This window comes from Phodopus roborovskii, unplaced genomic scaffold (assembly GCF_943737965.1).
Source record: "Phodopus roborovskii unplaced genomic scaffold, PHOROB, whole genome shotgun sequence".
NCBI classification, from domain to species: domain Eukaryota; kingdom Metazoa; phylum Chordata; class Mammalia; order Rodentia; family Cricetidae; genus Phodopus; species Phodopus roborovskii.
Genome location: NW_026126412.1, coordinates 7,188,171 through 7,202,341, shown reverse-complemented (window position 1 = coordinate 7,202,341; position 14,171 = coordinate 7,188,171). Strand labels below are relative to the sequence as shown.

The following is a 14,171-nucleotide window of genomic DNA, read 5'->3' as shown; positions in this document are numbered from 1 at the left end:
TGTCATCAGACTTTTAAAATTTACTAAGTTCTTATGAGACTAAAGGTGGGGGTTCTGGGGCTAATAATGGCACTAAAAACAGCAAAAAGAAATGATAGGTTTTGTTTTTGAAAACACTGTTTGGGGTCTGGATCGGTTGGTGATTTCCTGAGAAAGAGAACCAAAGGGAAACACACACACAAATGTACACATCAACACAAGCATACACATGCATGCATGTGCACACATGTATACACACATGTATAAAACACACATGTACACATACACACATATGCACACATGCATGCACGAGCAGACATGCACACACACATCATAAGCACACATGTGCATATATACCATGAATGGGGGAAGGGAAGAGAGGGGGAAGACAGGGAAAAAGAGAGGAGAGGGAAATTTGGAAAAGAGGAGAGAGGAGGAGGGAGGGAAGTATGAATTTGGTCAGTAGATGGACACATGGAATAGTTGCCGTCGTCTTGGTATTCCACATGGCAGGGACAAGAAACTCAAGCATACCTTCTAAGTTCCAATCTAACCTCTTTACTATTCAGATGTCAATTGATTGGATGAAACCTCCCCACATTATTGAGGGCAATATGATTTATTTAGAAACAACTGATTTGAAAGTTAATCTACAAGAACTTTCAAAGCAATATCTAGAATGGCGTTTCACCAGACAATTTAACATCATACCCTTGCCCATTTAGCATATAAAAGTGAACAGCGTGGGGACTGGGGAGTATTTATTGCTCAGTGGTAAAACACTTGGTGAGCATTCACCATGCCTGGGCTTGACCCTCAGCATCAGAAGTAACAGCTACTGCCCACAGGACTTTTTGCCTTTGTTTGCCCTGTATCATAGGAAACATGTAAATGAAACCACATGGCTAATGTATGAAGCATGTGAAGAAATTGTCACATGAAACAATTACCCCTTTTTCCTTTGTCGATTTACCATTTTATAATTGCTTCTATCTTTGGAGAGTAAGAACCAATTTGATCAGACAACAGTCAGTATAGTAAGGGAGTTTTTTTTTTTTTTTTTAATCAAGTGGATTAGTAGATTATATTCAAGTACTACTTATATGTAGAATTCCTTTTGGTTATTCCAAGGTTAATATGTTAAGGGTTTTTTTTTTCATGATTATTCTATAGTCTACTCATGTCCTGTTAATGTTTGTTAGGTACAGAAGTTTGGTGACCCGAACGGAGTTATTCATTTTGCTCCTGAGTCGTTGGCTAAGAAAACATATTCAGAGCCACCACTGTCAGTTGGACCCACAGTCATTTCCTTCCTTGTCACAAGAACCAAAGGCTTCTCTGGAGAGATCACGGTATTAGTTTTTATTTGGTTTTCCTGAATGAGTATTAGTTTGCCTCACAGATGTGGTTAGGGGAACAGAGAAACTTTATGTTCTAGTTAAAGTTTTGCTGACTTGTAATTACTGGGTTTTTCAGAGGAACTAAGAGGCTTAGGTGCCTTTGCATCCTGCTGCAAGAACTGGCCCCGGATGTGTTCTCTTAATTAAATTTGGTACAGAAAGCAGAACCAACAGTCTTCATTATTATGAAGGGCTGAAGTGTTTTGTATTTTCTCGCTTGCTCTAACAGGAAGCCTATCCTGCTTAAGCCCCTCAGTGATTTTTGTAACTTGCTTATTATCCTTGTCAAGACTTTATTTCTCACAGGATGTGTCTATGTAAGTAAATGTTTTCTAAAGAGCTGCAGCCTGTGTTTCTTGGTGAAGCTTGCTTCCCTGCTTCTGGGAGTGCTGGAGGTGTGGCTAACAGATCAGGTGATCAGTTTGCTCAGACTTTCCATCTTTCACAGTTTGTGAAATTTCCCTAAACACCTTATCTCTTCTCTGAACTGAAGATTAGCTAGATTTGTTTTGTTTTCCATTTAAAAGTTTGTGATTTGGCAACAGAATTTGTGAAGTAATGATTAATTAATATTATTTTAAAGATATTATTTTTATAAAAAACAGCAATAAATACTGATATATATATATATATATATATATATATATATATATATATTGAAAACACTTAGAAACTTTACTGTTAAACTTGCATGTAAGGAAAACATCCCACACCAAAACAAACCTGACCCAAAGTCTGTATGACAAAATCTGTACAGTCAAAACTGGCATGCATTCAAAAAGAAAGCTATGGAGCATTGTACTAAATATTATCCTTTCAGTATTGACTGTGTTTTGTGTGCTTACCCACTACCACAACAAGCAACAGCAAACATCCATGGCAGAATTAGGACTGGAAGAGCAACTCCCTTTTTATCTTCGATCATGATTAGTGACCTGACTCTATGCGCTCCTTCCTCTTTCCCTAAGAATTAGCATTTCTTGTTTTTCTTCATGTTATACTGTAGCCACATGTACATTTGTTTACATATATGCATATATTATTGGCTCGATCCCACATATGTAAGAAAACATGAGATTTTTTTTCTTCCCGAGCTTGTATGCCCTTACTAGATATTATACATTTGAAGTTCACTGATTTTCCTGCAAAATTTTATCTTCATTTCTTTAAAGCTTGATTGTAGTGTTCATATATATATATATATATATATATATATGTATATATATGAACATATATATCAGAATTTCATTATCCATTCATCTGTTCATAGACAACTAGGTTGGTTTCAATTCTTTGTTATAGTGAATGAGGCAACACAAATCTGGACATGCAAGAATCTCTACAGGATGGTATAGGGTTCTCTGGATGTATGTTCAGGAGTGGTCTAGGATGTATACTATGCTTAATTTTTACCTTGAAATATTGTGTATGGTTCACAGATTGATATATGCATGGAAGTGGCATTTAGAGTTTACATGCTTCTCTTATTTTAGAAGCAAGTTAATAATAATATTTAAAAACAGTAGAGTGAAAAGCAGGCGGGGTGTGTGCATCACTCGGGCCTCTCCATGCTGTGTTCCCCGCTGTGGGAACACTGGCCTCAGAGCAGAGATCCTGGCTGTCTGCCGTGTTAGTGAGACTGGCCAGGTTCCCTAAAGATGGAGGGTCCTTTGTCAGTGTTCGGGAACCACAGCACTGGGGAGGCTATCTGCTCTCAGAATGTTATGGCTGCTGCTTCTATTGCCAACATTGTTAAAAGTTCTCTTGGGCCAATTGGTGTGGATAAAGTGTGGGTGGATGATATTGGTGATACAACCATTACTAATGATGGGACCACCATCCTGAAGCTACTGGAGACAGAACACCCTGTAGCTAAAGTTCTTTGTGAGCTGGGTGATCTGCAAGACAAAGAAGTGTGGGATGGAGCTACCTCCGTGGTAATTATTGCAGCAGAGCTTCTGAAAAGTGCAGATGATCTAGTCAAACAGAAAATTCATCCAATAGCAGTTATTAGTAGCTGTCGGCTTGTCTGCAAGGAAGCAATGCGCTGTATCAATGAGAACCTAATTATTAACACAGATGAACTTGGAAGAGACTGTCCGATTAATGCCTCTAAGACATCCATGTCTTTCAAAATTATTGGAATGTATCTTTAAATGTCCCAGTGAAATTTGGTCCTTACCCCCTTTCATTCTTAAAAACACCTGGGGATTTCTTCACTAATATGGTGGTAGATGCTGTACACAGATATGACAGGGCCAGCCTTGCTATCCAGTCAATTCTGTTACTATTCTGAAAGCCCGTGGGAGAAGTAGGTAGAAAGCATGCTGATGAACGGTTATGCACCACTGTGTGGTGGGATCTCAGGGCATGCCTGAGGACAGTTAATGCAAAAATTGCTTGTCTTGACTTCAGCCTGCAGAAAACAAAAATGAAGCTTGGTGTGCAGGTGGTTATTACAGATCTTGAGAAATTGGACCAAATTAGACAAAGGGAATCAGACATCACCAAGGAGAGAATTCAGAAGATCCTGATGACTGGGGCCAATGTTGTTCTAACCACTGGTGGGACAGATGATATGTGTCTGAAGTATTTTGTGAAAGCTGGTGCCATGGCTGTTAGAAGAGTTCTAAAAAGGGATCTCAAGCATATTGCTAAAGTTTCTGGACCACGTATCCTGTCCACATTGGCCAATTTGGAAGGGGAAGAAACTTTTGAAGCTACAATGCTGGGACAAGCCGAAGAGGTGGTCTAGGAGAGAATTTGTGATGATGAGTTGATCTTAATTAAAAATACCAAGGCTCGTACATTTGCATCAATCAGTCATGCAAATGATTTCATGTATGATGAAATGGAGTGATGACCTTTACATGATGCTCTTTGTGTGGTGGAGTCAAAATCTGTAGTCCCAGGTAGAGGTGCTGTAGAAGCTTCCCTGTCCATATGCCTTGAAAACTATGCAACCAGTGTGGGATCTCACTATTGCAGAATTTGCAAGGCCTCTTCTTGTTATTCCTAATAGACTGGCAGTGAATGCTGCCCAAGACTCTGATGACCTGGTTGCCAAGTTAAGAGCTTTGCATAATAAGGCTCAAGTTAACCTAGAATGTAAAAACCTGAAGTGGATTGGTCTTGCTTTGATCAATGGAAAACCACGAGAAAACAAGCAAGCAGCAGGGGTGTTTGAACCAACCATAGTTAAAATGAAGAGTCTGACATTTGCAGTAGAGCTGCAATCACCATTCTTCCAATCGATGACCTGATAAAATTACGCCCAGAAACTACAGATGATAAACATGGAAGTTATATGAAAATGCTGTTCACTCTGGAGCCCTTGATGACTGATTGGATTTCCCTTTAAGTTACAGCAGTGTCAGGTGCAATGTCTTAGCCTTGGGCATCTCACGTTAACGTATAATGAGCTGTCCTTCTGGAAACAAAACAAAACAAAACAACAACAAAAAACATTTAAAAACACCCTGTCTTTCAGATTGGATATGAAATGAGTTAATGTACTTTCCAAACTGGTATATACTTCCAAGTTAGTCTGAATGTAAGAACACATAATTTACATTTCCTTTTTGCACAACCCAGAGGAAACGTAATTGGGAGGTTTCAAGTTCCACATGCTGAGTTGTGTAACTGCTGATTTTCTTGTTTTCGTCCCAGGTGCACTGGGAGCTAAGCAGTGAGTTTGATATCACTGGAGACTTTCTTTCCACCAACGGATCTTTTCCCATTGCTGACGGAGAGAGTGAAGCAAGCTTTGATGTCCATTTGCTGCCAGACGATACACCTGAGATACAGGAAGAGTATGCTGTCCAGCTGGTTTCTGTAGAGGGAGGAGCAGAGCTGGACCTGGAAAGATGTACCACATGGTTCTCTGTGTCTGCAAATGATGACCCACATGGTGTGTTTGCCCTGTATTCAGATCATCAGTCGATACTGATTGGGAAGAACCTCATTAGGTCCATCCAAATTAACATCACCCGCCTTGCTGGAATGTTCGGTGATGTGGCAGTTAGATTTCAAATACTGTCTGATAATAAAGAGGACCCCATTGCTACTGAAAATGAAGAGAGACAGCTGGTGATCAAAGATGGTGCCAGATATAAAGTAGATGTCGTGCCTTTGAAGAATCAGGTTTGTAGCAGTCCTTCAAATTCCTGGAAATTCTAGCAGGACTCCTTTGGGAGAGGCCTTATTTACCCCCTGATCAGTTGAAAGGCTTATTTCATTATTTAAAGGTAGTCATAAAGCTGCCTTAGAAAATGCATAGTGATTATTGCATGATACATTGCAGAGTTTTCATTTGGAAGCAGTAGGTAGATTTTTCACCTTGGTTCTTTAGGCATTCATTTAGTATGTACGAAGTGCAATGGTCAGTGCACTGAGAACGGAAGTATGTTCCTGGGGCTGGGAAAGCTACGAAGACACAGCCTGACAGCTCTGTGTCTGTACCTGAGCATTTGTAACAGTGGGGCTTAGGAGGGGGTCTAGCAAACTGCTCTGTTGACAGTTCTGTAGCCGTGACTAGAGTGCATAATCTTGGGCGTGGGTGACATGGCTCAGGGGGTAAGAAGATGTAATGAAGACGGCCTGAGTTTAACCCTGGTAATATACATGGCGGGAGGGGAGAAACAGCTTTCACAATTTGGCTTCTCACCTTCACATAGAAGCAGTGACGTGCATATGCTCTTCATCCCCATGTAAAGACAGAAACATGCCGTGGGAGGCAGAGACAGGTATGTGAGTGTTAGTTTGAGACCAGTGTGATCTACATAATGAGTTCCAGCCAAGCCAGGGATTTGTACAAAGATCCCAGTTCAAAATAAATAATATTTTAAAAAATTAGATGCATGGGTTTCTTGTGGAACACTCCCTAACCTTTCCCCCACACTGCTCTCTCTCTCTCACACACATGTATGGACACACACACACACACACACACACAGAGGGAGAGAGAGAGAGAGAGAGAGAGAGAGAGAGAGAGAGAGAGAGAGAGAGAGAGAGAGAGAGAGAGGAGAGATCGGCCCAGAAACCTAACTGCTAAGAACATTCTTCTGTGTGTAAATCCACAAGAAGCGATTGGAGCAACAGTTTATATCTTCACAAGGATGGCATGCATGTCATTCTGCTGTATGAGAGATGATAATTTAGTTCATTCACCTGGCACTTCATGGTGTTTGTATTTTATGGTTAAGAAATCTGCTTAGAAGGTACCCAGATGAGAATCTTGAGAAAAACTCTGCAGCTTGCATTGTGAAACTAGAAGGGAATGTCAAGTTCATTAGGGTCATGGGGAGTGTATTGTCTCAGTGGAAGACCAGTGAGGAATGGAATTCTGAAGGCTTTGAGGAGTGCAGAGCAGTTCAGTGATGTTTTCAGTTAGTCCTGCTGGCCTGCCCGGGCTAGCTAAGGAAGACTAGAATAGTGAGGCCAGACTTGCCACATTATCAATAATCCTTTTCTGGAGAAATGGCCAGACAGTGGATGGACATGTCCACTAGTGGGGAGGTTGGAGAAGAACTGAAAAATCATAGATAACATGGCATGTCTTCCATTGTGGATCTATGCCAAGGGTCAACCAAAAAGGAAAGCTTAAACCAAGCATGAAGCTGTAACTAATGCAATCTGATCGTTTACAGTCCTGAAAATGACAGCTTTTAGATTTACTTACAATGATGCTGGTGGTAGAAAGAAGCCCACAAGACATTAACAGGGAAATGTAGTAATTTTCCATTTGTGCCATCTATGTTTCATATAAACTTTTGATCCATGATGGTGAGGCCCCTTTCCTTGATAAACAGCATGCCTACTATAAGAATTTGTATTTACCATGTCTTTCTTAGGGTTTTTATTGCTGTGAAGAGACACCACCATCACAGCAACTCTTATAAAGGAAAGCATTTATTTGGGGCTGGCCCACAATTCTAGAGATTTAATCCATTTTTATCACGGTGGGAAGCATGGTGGCATGCAGTCAGATGCGGTGCTGGAGAAGGAGCTGGAGAGTTCTACATCCAGATCAGTAGACAGCAGGAAGAGCAAGTGAGACATATTAGACCTGGCTGTAGCCTGTGAGAGCTCGAGTCCCCCCCCCCACTTCCACCCCCATAACATTTCCTCCAATAAAGCCGCGCCTCCTAATAGTGCCACTCTCTGAGCCTATGAGGACTGTTTTCTTTCATAGCATCATACCATGCAGCCTCTTAATCCTTCCCACATTTCGGTCTTTACTTTCTTTGGTGTTGAATGAGTGGGGGAAACTGAGCCTTTGGTATGGCACTGGTTTCACAGTTGTTCCTACATTTTTGCAAATCTGTGGGAAACGGATTGAGTGTGCCTCTGGAATCAGGGCATCGCTAGAATGAGCTAGAATAGAAACCTAATGCAATAGGAACTCCCAGGAGCCTAAGAGGGTGACCCTAGCTAAGACTCCTAGCAAGGGGAGATAAAGGAGCCTGAACTGGCCATCTCCTGTAAGCAGGGAAGACTTCCAGTGGAGGGATTGGGACTCCAACCCAGCCACATAACCTCTGACCTACCATTTGCCCTGCTTACAAGATATGCTGTGACAAAGGTCGCACAAAACTTATGGGAGTGGGACTGGCCAACCAATGATGGGTCCAACTTGAGACCCATACTGCGAGAGGGAGCCTGCCCCTGACAATGCCTGGGGGGTCAGGACCCAGAGACTGGACAGCACTGAGACCTGGGATAGAACCAACATGACTGGCAAAAAAAAAAAAAAAAAAAGAGTACTTGGTACTTTAGAATAGTGCCTGATCTTTATGAAATTGGAATAAAAAGCATTATTAACTGCCCAGCCATTAGGTGACATGCATAGGGATGGGACATTTGGGAAAGGTAAAATGCAAATGCAATCTTTGGGACTTACATTGGTTTGCTTGCTTAGCATTGGCCTACATGTTCTGCTTAGAGTGCATCATCTTGAGAGAGTGAATCTGTGCTTGACTCACGTGCGTGTTTGAGACATTGGGGTTTTGCATATTTAAGGATAAGACTGTGCCAAAGTTGACTACGGTAAAAGGAAATACTTCACAGGTGTGATGCAGCACAGTGATGCAATTTCCTAAGGAATATTCCTGGTTTGGAACTGCCTTAGGGGTGAACTGTAATCAATAGCCCTGTTTCGATGAAAGGACACATGGCAAGTTTCGGATATTTTAGTGTGACAACAGTTTAAGTTCAGGGTTACCCAGTTTGGTAGCTGCTAAACTTTTTACGTTAGTATTGAAATCACTAAAGTGTCCATTCTAAGTCGCTGTCATTAGAATCATTAGTTACTATTTAAGGAAGAGGGTAGAAGTGGCCTCCCTGGGTTAGCTGCCTCCACTCCATTGTGTTCTCCTTCTCCTGGCTCTGTGCACGCTTTTCACGTGATCCCCCACTCTTTATACTATTTCAGCAGACACAGAACAGTTGTGAGTTTGTGTATTTATTCTCCACAGCTACAGCTGCCCACCCACTCTCTAAAATCTGGTGGCTTCTTTTTAAACACCGGGCCTCTGTTTTACTCTGAATATTATGTAACCTCTTGTTTACAGGTCTTCCTGTTGCTGGGCTCTAAGTTCACCCTGCAGCTGGTGTCTGTGATGCTTCAGAGTGGATCTTTCTATGGAATGCCAACAATTCTCCCAGAAGCAAAATCTGCCATTCTTCCTGTTCCCGAGGAAGCTGCCAATTCCCAGGTAATTGGCTCTGGGTGTAGTTCTCACATTCAACCACAAGAGGGCAGCATGAAGGAAGCACTAAGGTCTTCCAGAAATAATTTTTTAAAACTGTGTGTTTTTTTTTCTTTTTTATTCTCTGTGAATTGAATGCATGTTCATTTTCTTCTCCTTCCCCATAATGCCTTCAAGATCTTTACCTCACCTCCTCACTCATTCAATTTCTTGTCATCCTTTATAAAATTTAAAAACCTACCCAATTTGATTTGTGCTGCCCATGCATTCTTGGGGTGGGGTGGGACTACCCACTGGAGCATGACTGACCTACCCCGGGGGAAAAACTGACAAAAGAGATTTTTGGGGTCTTGTGTGGTTTGTTGTTTTTGTTTCTTTGTTTGTTTTGTTTATAAGATCAGCCACTTTCTCAAATGTAAAAGTCCTATGGATATCAGAGGATCCATTATATAAAAATAATTTGTCAATTTTAAATATTTGAAAGAAAATTTATTTGCATCTTCAGCATTGTTGAAAGATTTTCTCTTGCACAAGTGATCTAGACTGTAAGGTCCTTTTTAAAGGAATAGTAACTTGAAGCCAACATTTCTAAGTGTTGATGTCAAATCTTTAATACTGAGGCATTTAATGCTAAGTAATTAAAATTGAAACGAAGCACTTTAGACATTTTCATTTACTAACAGTGTTCACATTTATCTTTAATACGTTTATCTTTGGTTTCCACAGAGTTTGTGCTGATGGACATATCAGTGAGTGTTCTTACTTGAGGCTGTGAGTCTTCCAAGGAAGGTCTCCCAGTCACAAGCAAAACAAAACAAAAACAACAACAAAACCCCTTTCCTTTTAGGTTCTTTCCAGAAAAGGAAAAAAAAATATTTTTTGGCTACAGCTTGTGTTTTCTAAGGTGATCTGAGACATAACCCTGCACCATTAGTTTACAAGGGGACCTGGCAAAGAGTGCAAGCCAGGGATGTCTCAAAGGGCAGCCAGCCATCAGGAATGTGGGCATGCATGATTTGAGGCCATTGGTGGCTGCCCTCCAGCTGTTATCTCCTGGACATCTCCTCCACTGGGAATGAGTTTGTTCTGTCCCTAAAATGCAGTCTACAAACATAAAACACACACACACACACACACACACACACACACACCAAAACAAAAAACAAGAACAAGCGAAATAGATCATACATGGTAGTACACACCTTTAAATCCCCAGAGCAGAGGCAGGCGATGTCTGTGTGACCAGTTAGATCTACACAGTGTGGTCCAGGCTCAGGGCCACAGTAACCAAGGCCCTGGTTCCAAAAGGAAAAGAAACATCTTAAAGTAGCCATTGTTCTTTGGCCTTCTGGAAGTCCAAAAGTGTCCCTCAGAAACCCATGCTTTCAGATGTTCCCCATCAGAGCCTTAGAAGGGTGATTTGTCTTACTCTATAATGTTGGTTCAGTATTAGATTTCCATTGTTGAGGCCACGAAATGTGACCTGAGCTATGTATTCAGATGGGAGTACTAAACTGGAAATTGGTCTAATTTCTTCTAAACCACTGATTAGAATGAATTTCAGCTAGAGATCACATACTCTGGGAGAGTTAGCCTTAACACAAATTCTTATTTGATGATCTTGTGGAGCATAGTTGCACTAACTGAACAAGTAGAAGACAGCAAATATAGCTTGGAAGCTTTCTGAGCCTCACAAAATGTCAAATTTAATGGAAGAATGGAAACCCTTACTATACAGTCTTACTTCAGTGAGGAAAAAAGGAAACGTTTTAAGTCTGTGAAAGGCAAATTTCATTTCTAGACAGACTGAGTTCCAAAAGACTCCAGTGAACAAGTCACAGCAAATACTGTCTGAGAACTGGTCACAGTGGGTTGTGTCTGTTACCTCAGCACACTGCAGGTTGAGGCCGGGAGATTGGGAGGTCAAAGTGACCCTCAGCAATCTAGTGGGTTCTATGTAATATTAATAAGCAAATGAGAGACACATGGCCACTACAGACTTTTAAAGCAATGTACTCCACACTCTTTAGCTTTGTTTTCATTTAATTTTTATTACATTTATCTGTAGACGGAGGTTCTGTCCACCTGGTCCCACAACCGTTTAGCCACAAATAAACACACAGACTTATAATCATTAGAAACTGATTGACTTAGGCTTTTTACTGGCTAGTGCTCTCTTAATTATTAACTAACATGCTCCATCCAGCATGTTACTCTTTCAGTGGCTACATAGCTTCTCTGGTTTTATCTTACCGGAGAATGCTTGGGCATCCTATTTTCCCAGCAGCTACATGGTGTGGCCCTGGTGGCTCCTCTCTGCCTCCGTTCCCCAGCATTCTCCTATGCGTCTGGCCTGGCTACTGGCCAATCAGTGTTTTACTCATTAACCAATAAGAGAAAACATATATACAGAAGGACATCCCCATCATTTATTTTTTGGGGGATATTTTATAGTTCAAATGATTACAACTTGAAAGAAAGAAAGCTAGAAACTATAATCTGAAGGATAGGGCCAAATGAAATTTCCTATCAGATTTTTCTTAAGTATTCCTCTTCTGAATATATTATCATGTATGTTGTATAATAAATATAAATTTTATGAGCCAATGGTGAGTTAATGTTTAACCCATTTTTTTCAGAGACAAGGGAAGTTAGACAGGGGTTGCATCCTCTAAGCATGTCTTTCTTTAGGTTGGATTTGAAACCACTGCTTTCCAACTCATGAACATCTCAGCTGGCACAAGCCAAGTCATTGTCTCTAGGAGAGGCACATATGGCAGTCTGTCTGTGGCCTGGGCCACAGGATATGCTCCTGGGTCAGAAGTCCCTGAGTCCACAGTTGTCGGCAACATGACGCCAGCACTAGGTGAGTTGTGGCTCTTCTATGCCAGCCTGCAAAATGTGGAGTTGTGCAATTGTCAGCCTTCTGGGGTCATCCCTCCTCTGGACACTGAGTTATGGGAGTCCTAACTCAGTGCTCCCGGATGAGGGCAGTGCTCCTCTGCATAACTATGGTGATATAGACTCTCAGTGAGGAGGAGAGGAACTTTTCAATCAAATTGAACTTGATAGGCCATTATGATGACCAAGCACATGATTGTGTCAACTCCTTAGGAATTTGTTAGATGTCATTTTCAGTATCCTGTTTGCCTGACAGCAATAAAAAGAAAGATACAGCTCTGTACACATTTCATGATCTCCAGCATTTCGGACAGATGCACGGGCGTCACTCCACATACTTGATTTTTAATTTATAGAGAGCTAGTAAGGAATGGATTTTGGATGGTGTGCCCTCAGCTGTGGTGCACAGAGCTCACGGCAAATTCCCCTGATGGTGTTGTGACCAACCCCTCATCTCTGTCTTAAAATTTTCTACCCTCCTCATTATTTACAGTGTTCCCCTGCTGACCAGACAAATATTGCTGGGGCTCATAAATCCCAAGACTCTTAATGTGAGAGCTGAGACTCATATTTCGTAAGATGGAATGATTTTGTTTTCCTTAGTTTTATTTAGGCAGGAAACTGAATGAAAGCTGAAGCCCTTTAGAAGATGAGAGTAGAATCGAGGCATCAAAAATGACTGTAGTGTATTTCAGCTGCCATGGCAGTGGAAGTACCAGTCAGTGTAACATGAATTCTCTCCTGCCTCACGGGGTGAGACCATGACCTAGAGTTGCCTTGGGTAGAGCATATCACATCCATCACTTGGGAACCCAGATTTTAATGTATCAGAATGTACTGATGATTCTTGTTTTCTTCTTGGCTCATCCCCTAAATTATAGATCTTTTATAATCTTTCTTATCTACATTCCAACCCCCTTGCCCATGCTTACTGATTGGTGCTTTCCTATTTTTTCTGTCATTTGTGGTGATATGTCTGCCTATGTGCAATTAAGCACTTATAGTCTCCATGTAGGAATTGTTCTTTATGTATATATTTGTATGTGACTCTGCTTGCATATAAAATTTAAAAAAAAGTGAATGTATAATAACTTAATTAAACAGACAGAATTCACAAACAGTAGGTATGTATCTTCCAATAAATTAGACTACCCTTTTGAGATTTTATAACATTTATATATAATGAATAATAAGTATAATTCCTAAACTCATAGGCTAGACTTAACAGTCGCAATCTTTCTTATTCATGACATTTTCTTCTGAGGTGATCTAAAAGAAAATAGACACATTGGGATGTTTTACCCCTAATTCCTGTGATATCAAGCTCTTAAAATTGCTGTAGCCAAAATTTAAGACACAGCTCACCTCCCAACTTACAGGAATGCTGGCCTAACACCACTGCTGTCATTCTCTTTTGGGTGCTGAATTTGGTAATTGGAGAGAAAGAGGGAGGATAAGGAAAAGGGAAAAAAAGGGAAGGGAGGGAAGAGGCAAGAGGGGATTGGGGAGGGGAGGAATCAGGGAGTGGGAAACAGGGCTATGTGGTGTCAGGAGATTTCTGTAAATGTATTTCTCTTTTGTTCCCCTTACTAAACATTTAATCTTTTTGGAACCAAATCAAATTTTGGAAAAGAGGTAATTTCAGCATGTGTTTTAGCATCACATTCCAGTTTAAGAAGCACAAGTAGCTTGGAGAGATGGCTCAGTGGTTCAGAGTACCGGGTGCTTTTCCAGAGGACCTGGGTTCCATTCCCAGCACCCACAAGATGGCTCGGGACTGTGACTCTGGTCCCAGAGGATCCTATGCCCTTTTCTGGCCTCCACAGACATGGCACACATGTAGTGCACGGACATACATGCCAGCAAAATACCCATGCACGTAGACTAGAACTGAAAAGACAGACGTGAGAAGGGGTAAACAACCTTCTCCATTCTTCTTCTTCCAGGGACTCTTTCTTTTTTGCATGGAGAACGGAGGAAGGGAATAGAGCTGTGGGCGTTCCCCAGCCCGGGTTGGCCAGAGGCTTTCGTCCTTCATCTGTCAAGCCTGAGGAGCAGCACAGCCGGTGGAGCTCAGCTTCGGTATGGCCAGGATAATTTCACCATCTAAGGAATCATTTTCAGTGTTTCGTTCAGACTTGAACAAGACACTGAGGGTTCGCTGCAGAGGCACACGCAGCTC

General features: G+C 41.4%; 1 protein-coding gene and 1 pseudogene across 1 annotated transcript in view; both read left to right on the top strand.

Moving 5' to 3' along the window:
* The window catches only part of Adgrv1 (adhesion G protein-coupled receptor V1), a 468,823-nt gene that overhangs the window by 149,744 nt on the left and 304,908 nt on the right, over positions 1-14,171 (top strand). Inside the window, exons 69-73 of the mRNA XM_051182821.1 lie at positions 1,182-1,331; positions 5,049-5,522; positions 8,951-9,094; positions 11,780-11,954; positions 13,936-14,071. Of these exons, the coding sequence (XP_051038778.1) occupies positions 1,182-1,331; positions 5,049-5,522; positions 8,951-9,094; positions 11,780-11,954; positions 13,936-14,071 (1,079 nt within the window). The remainder of the gene's footprint in view (positions 1-1,181; positions 1,332-5,048; positions 5,523-8,950; positions 9,095-11,779; positions 11,955-13,935; positions 14,072-14,171) is intronic.
* LOC127220904 (T-complex protein 1 subunit alpha-like) lies at positions 3,038-4,724 on the top strand (annotated as a pseudogene).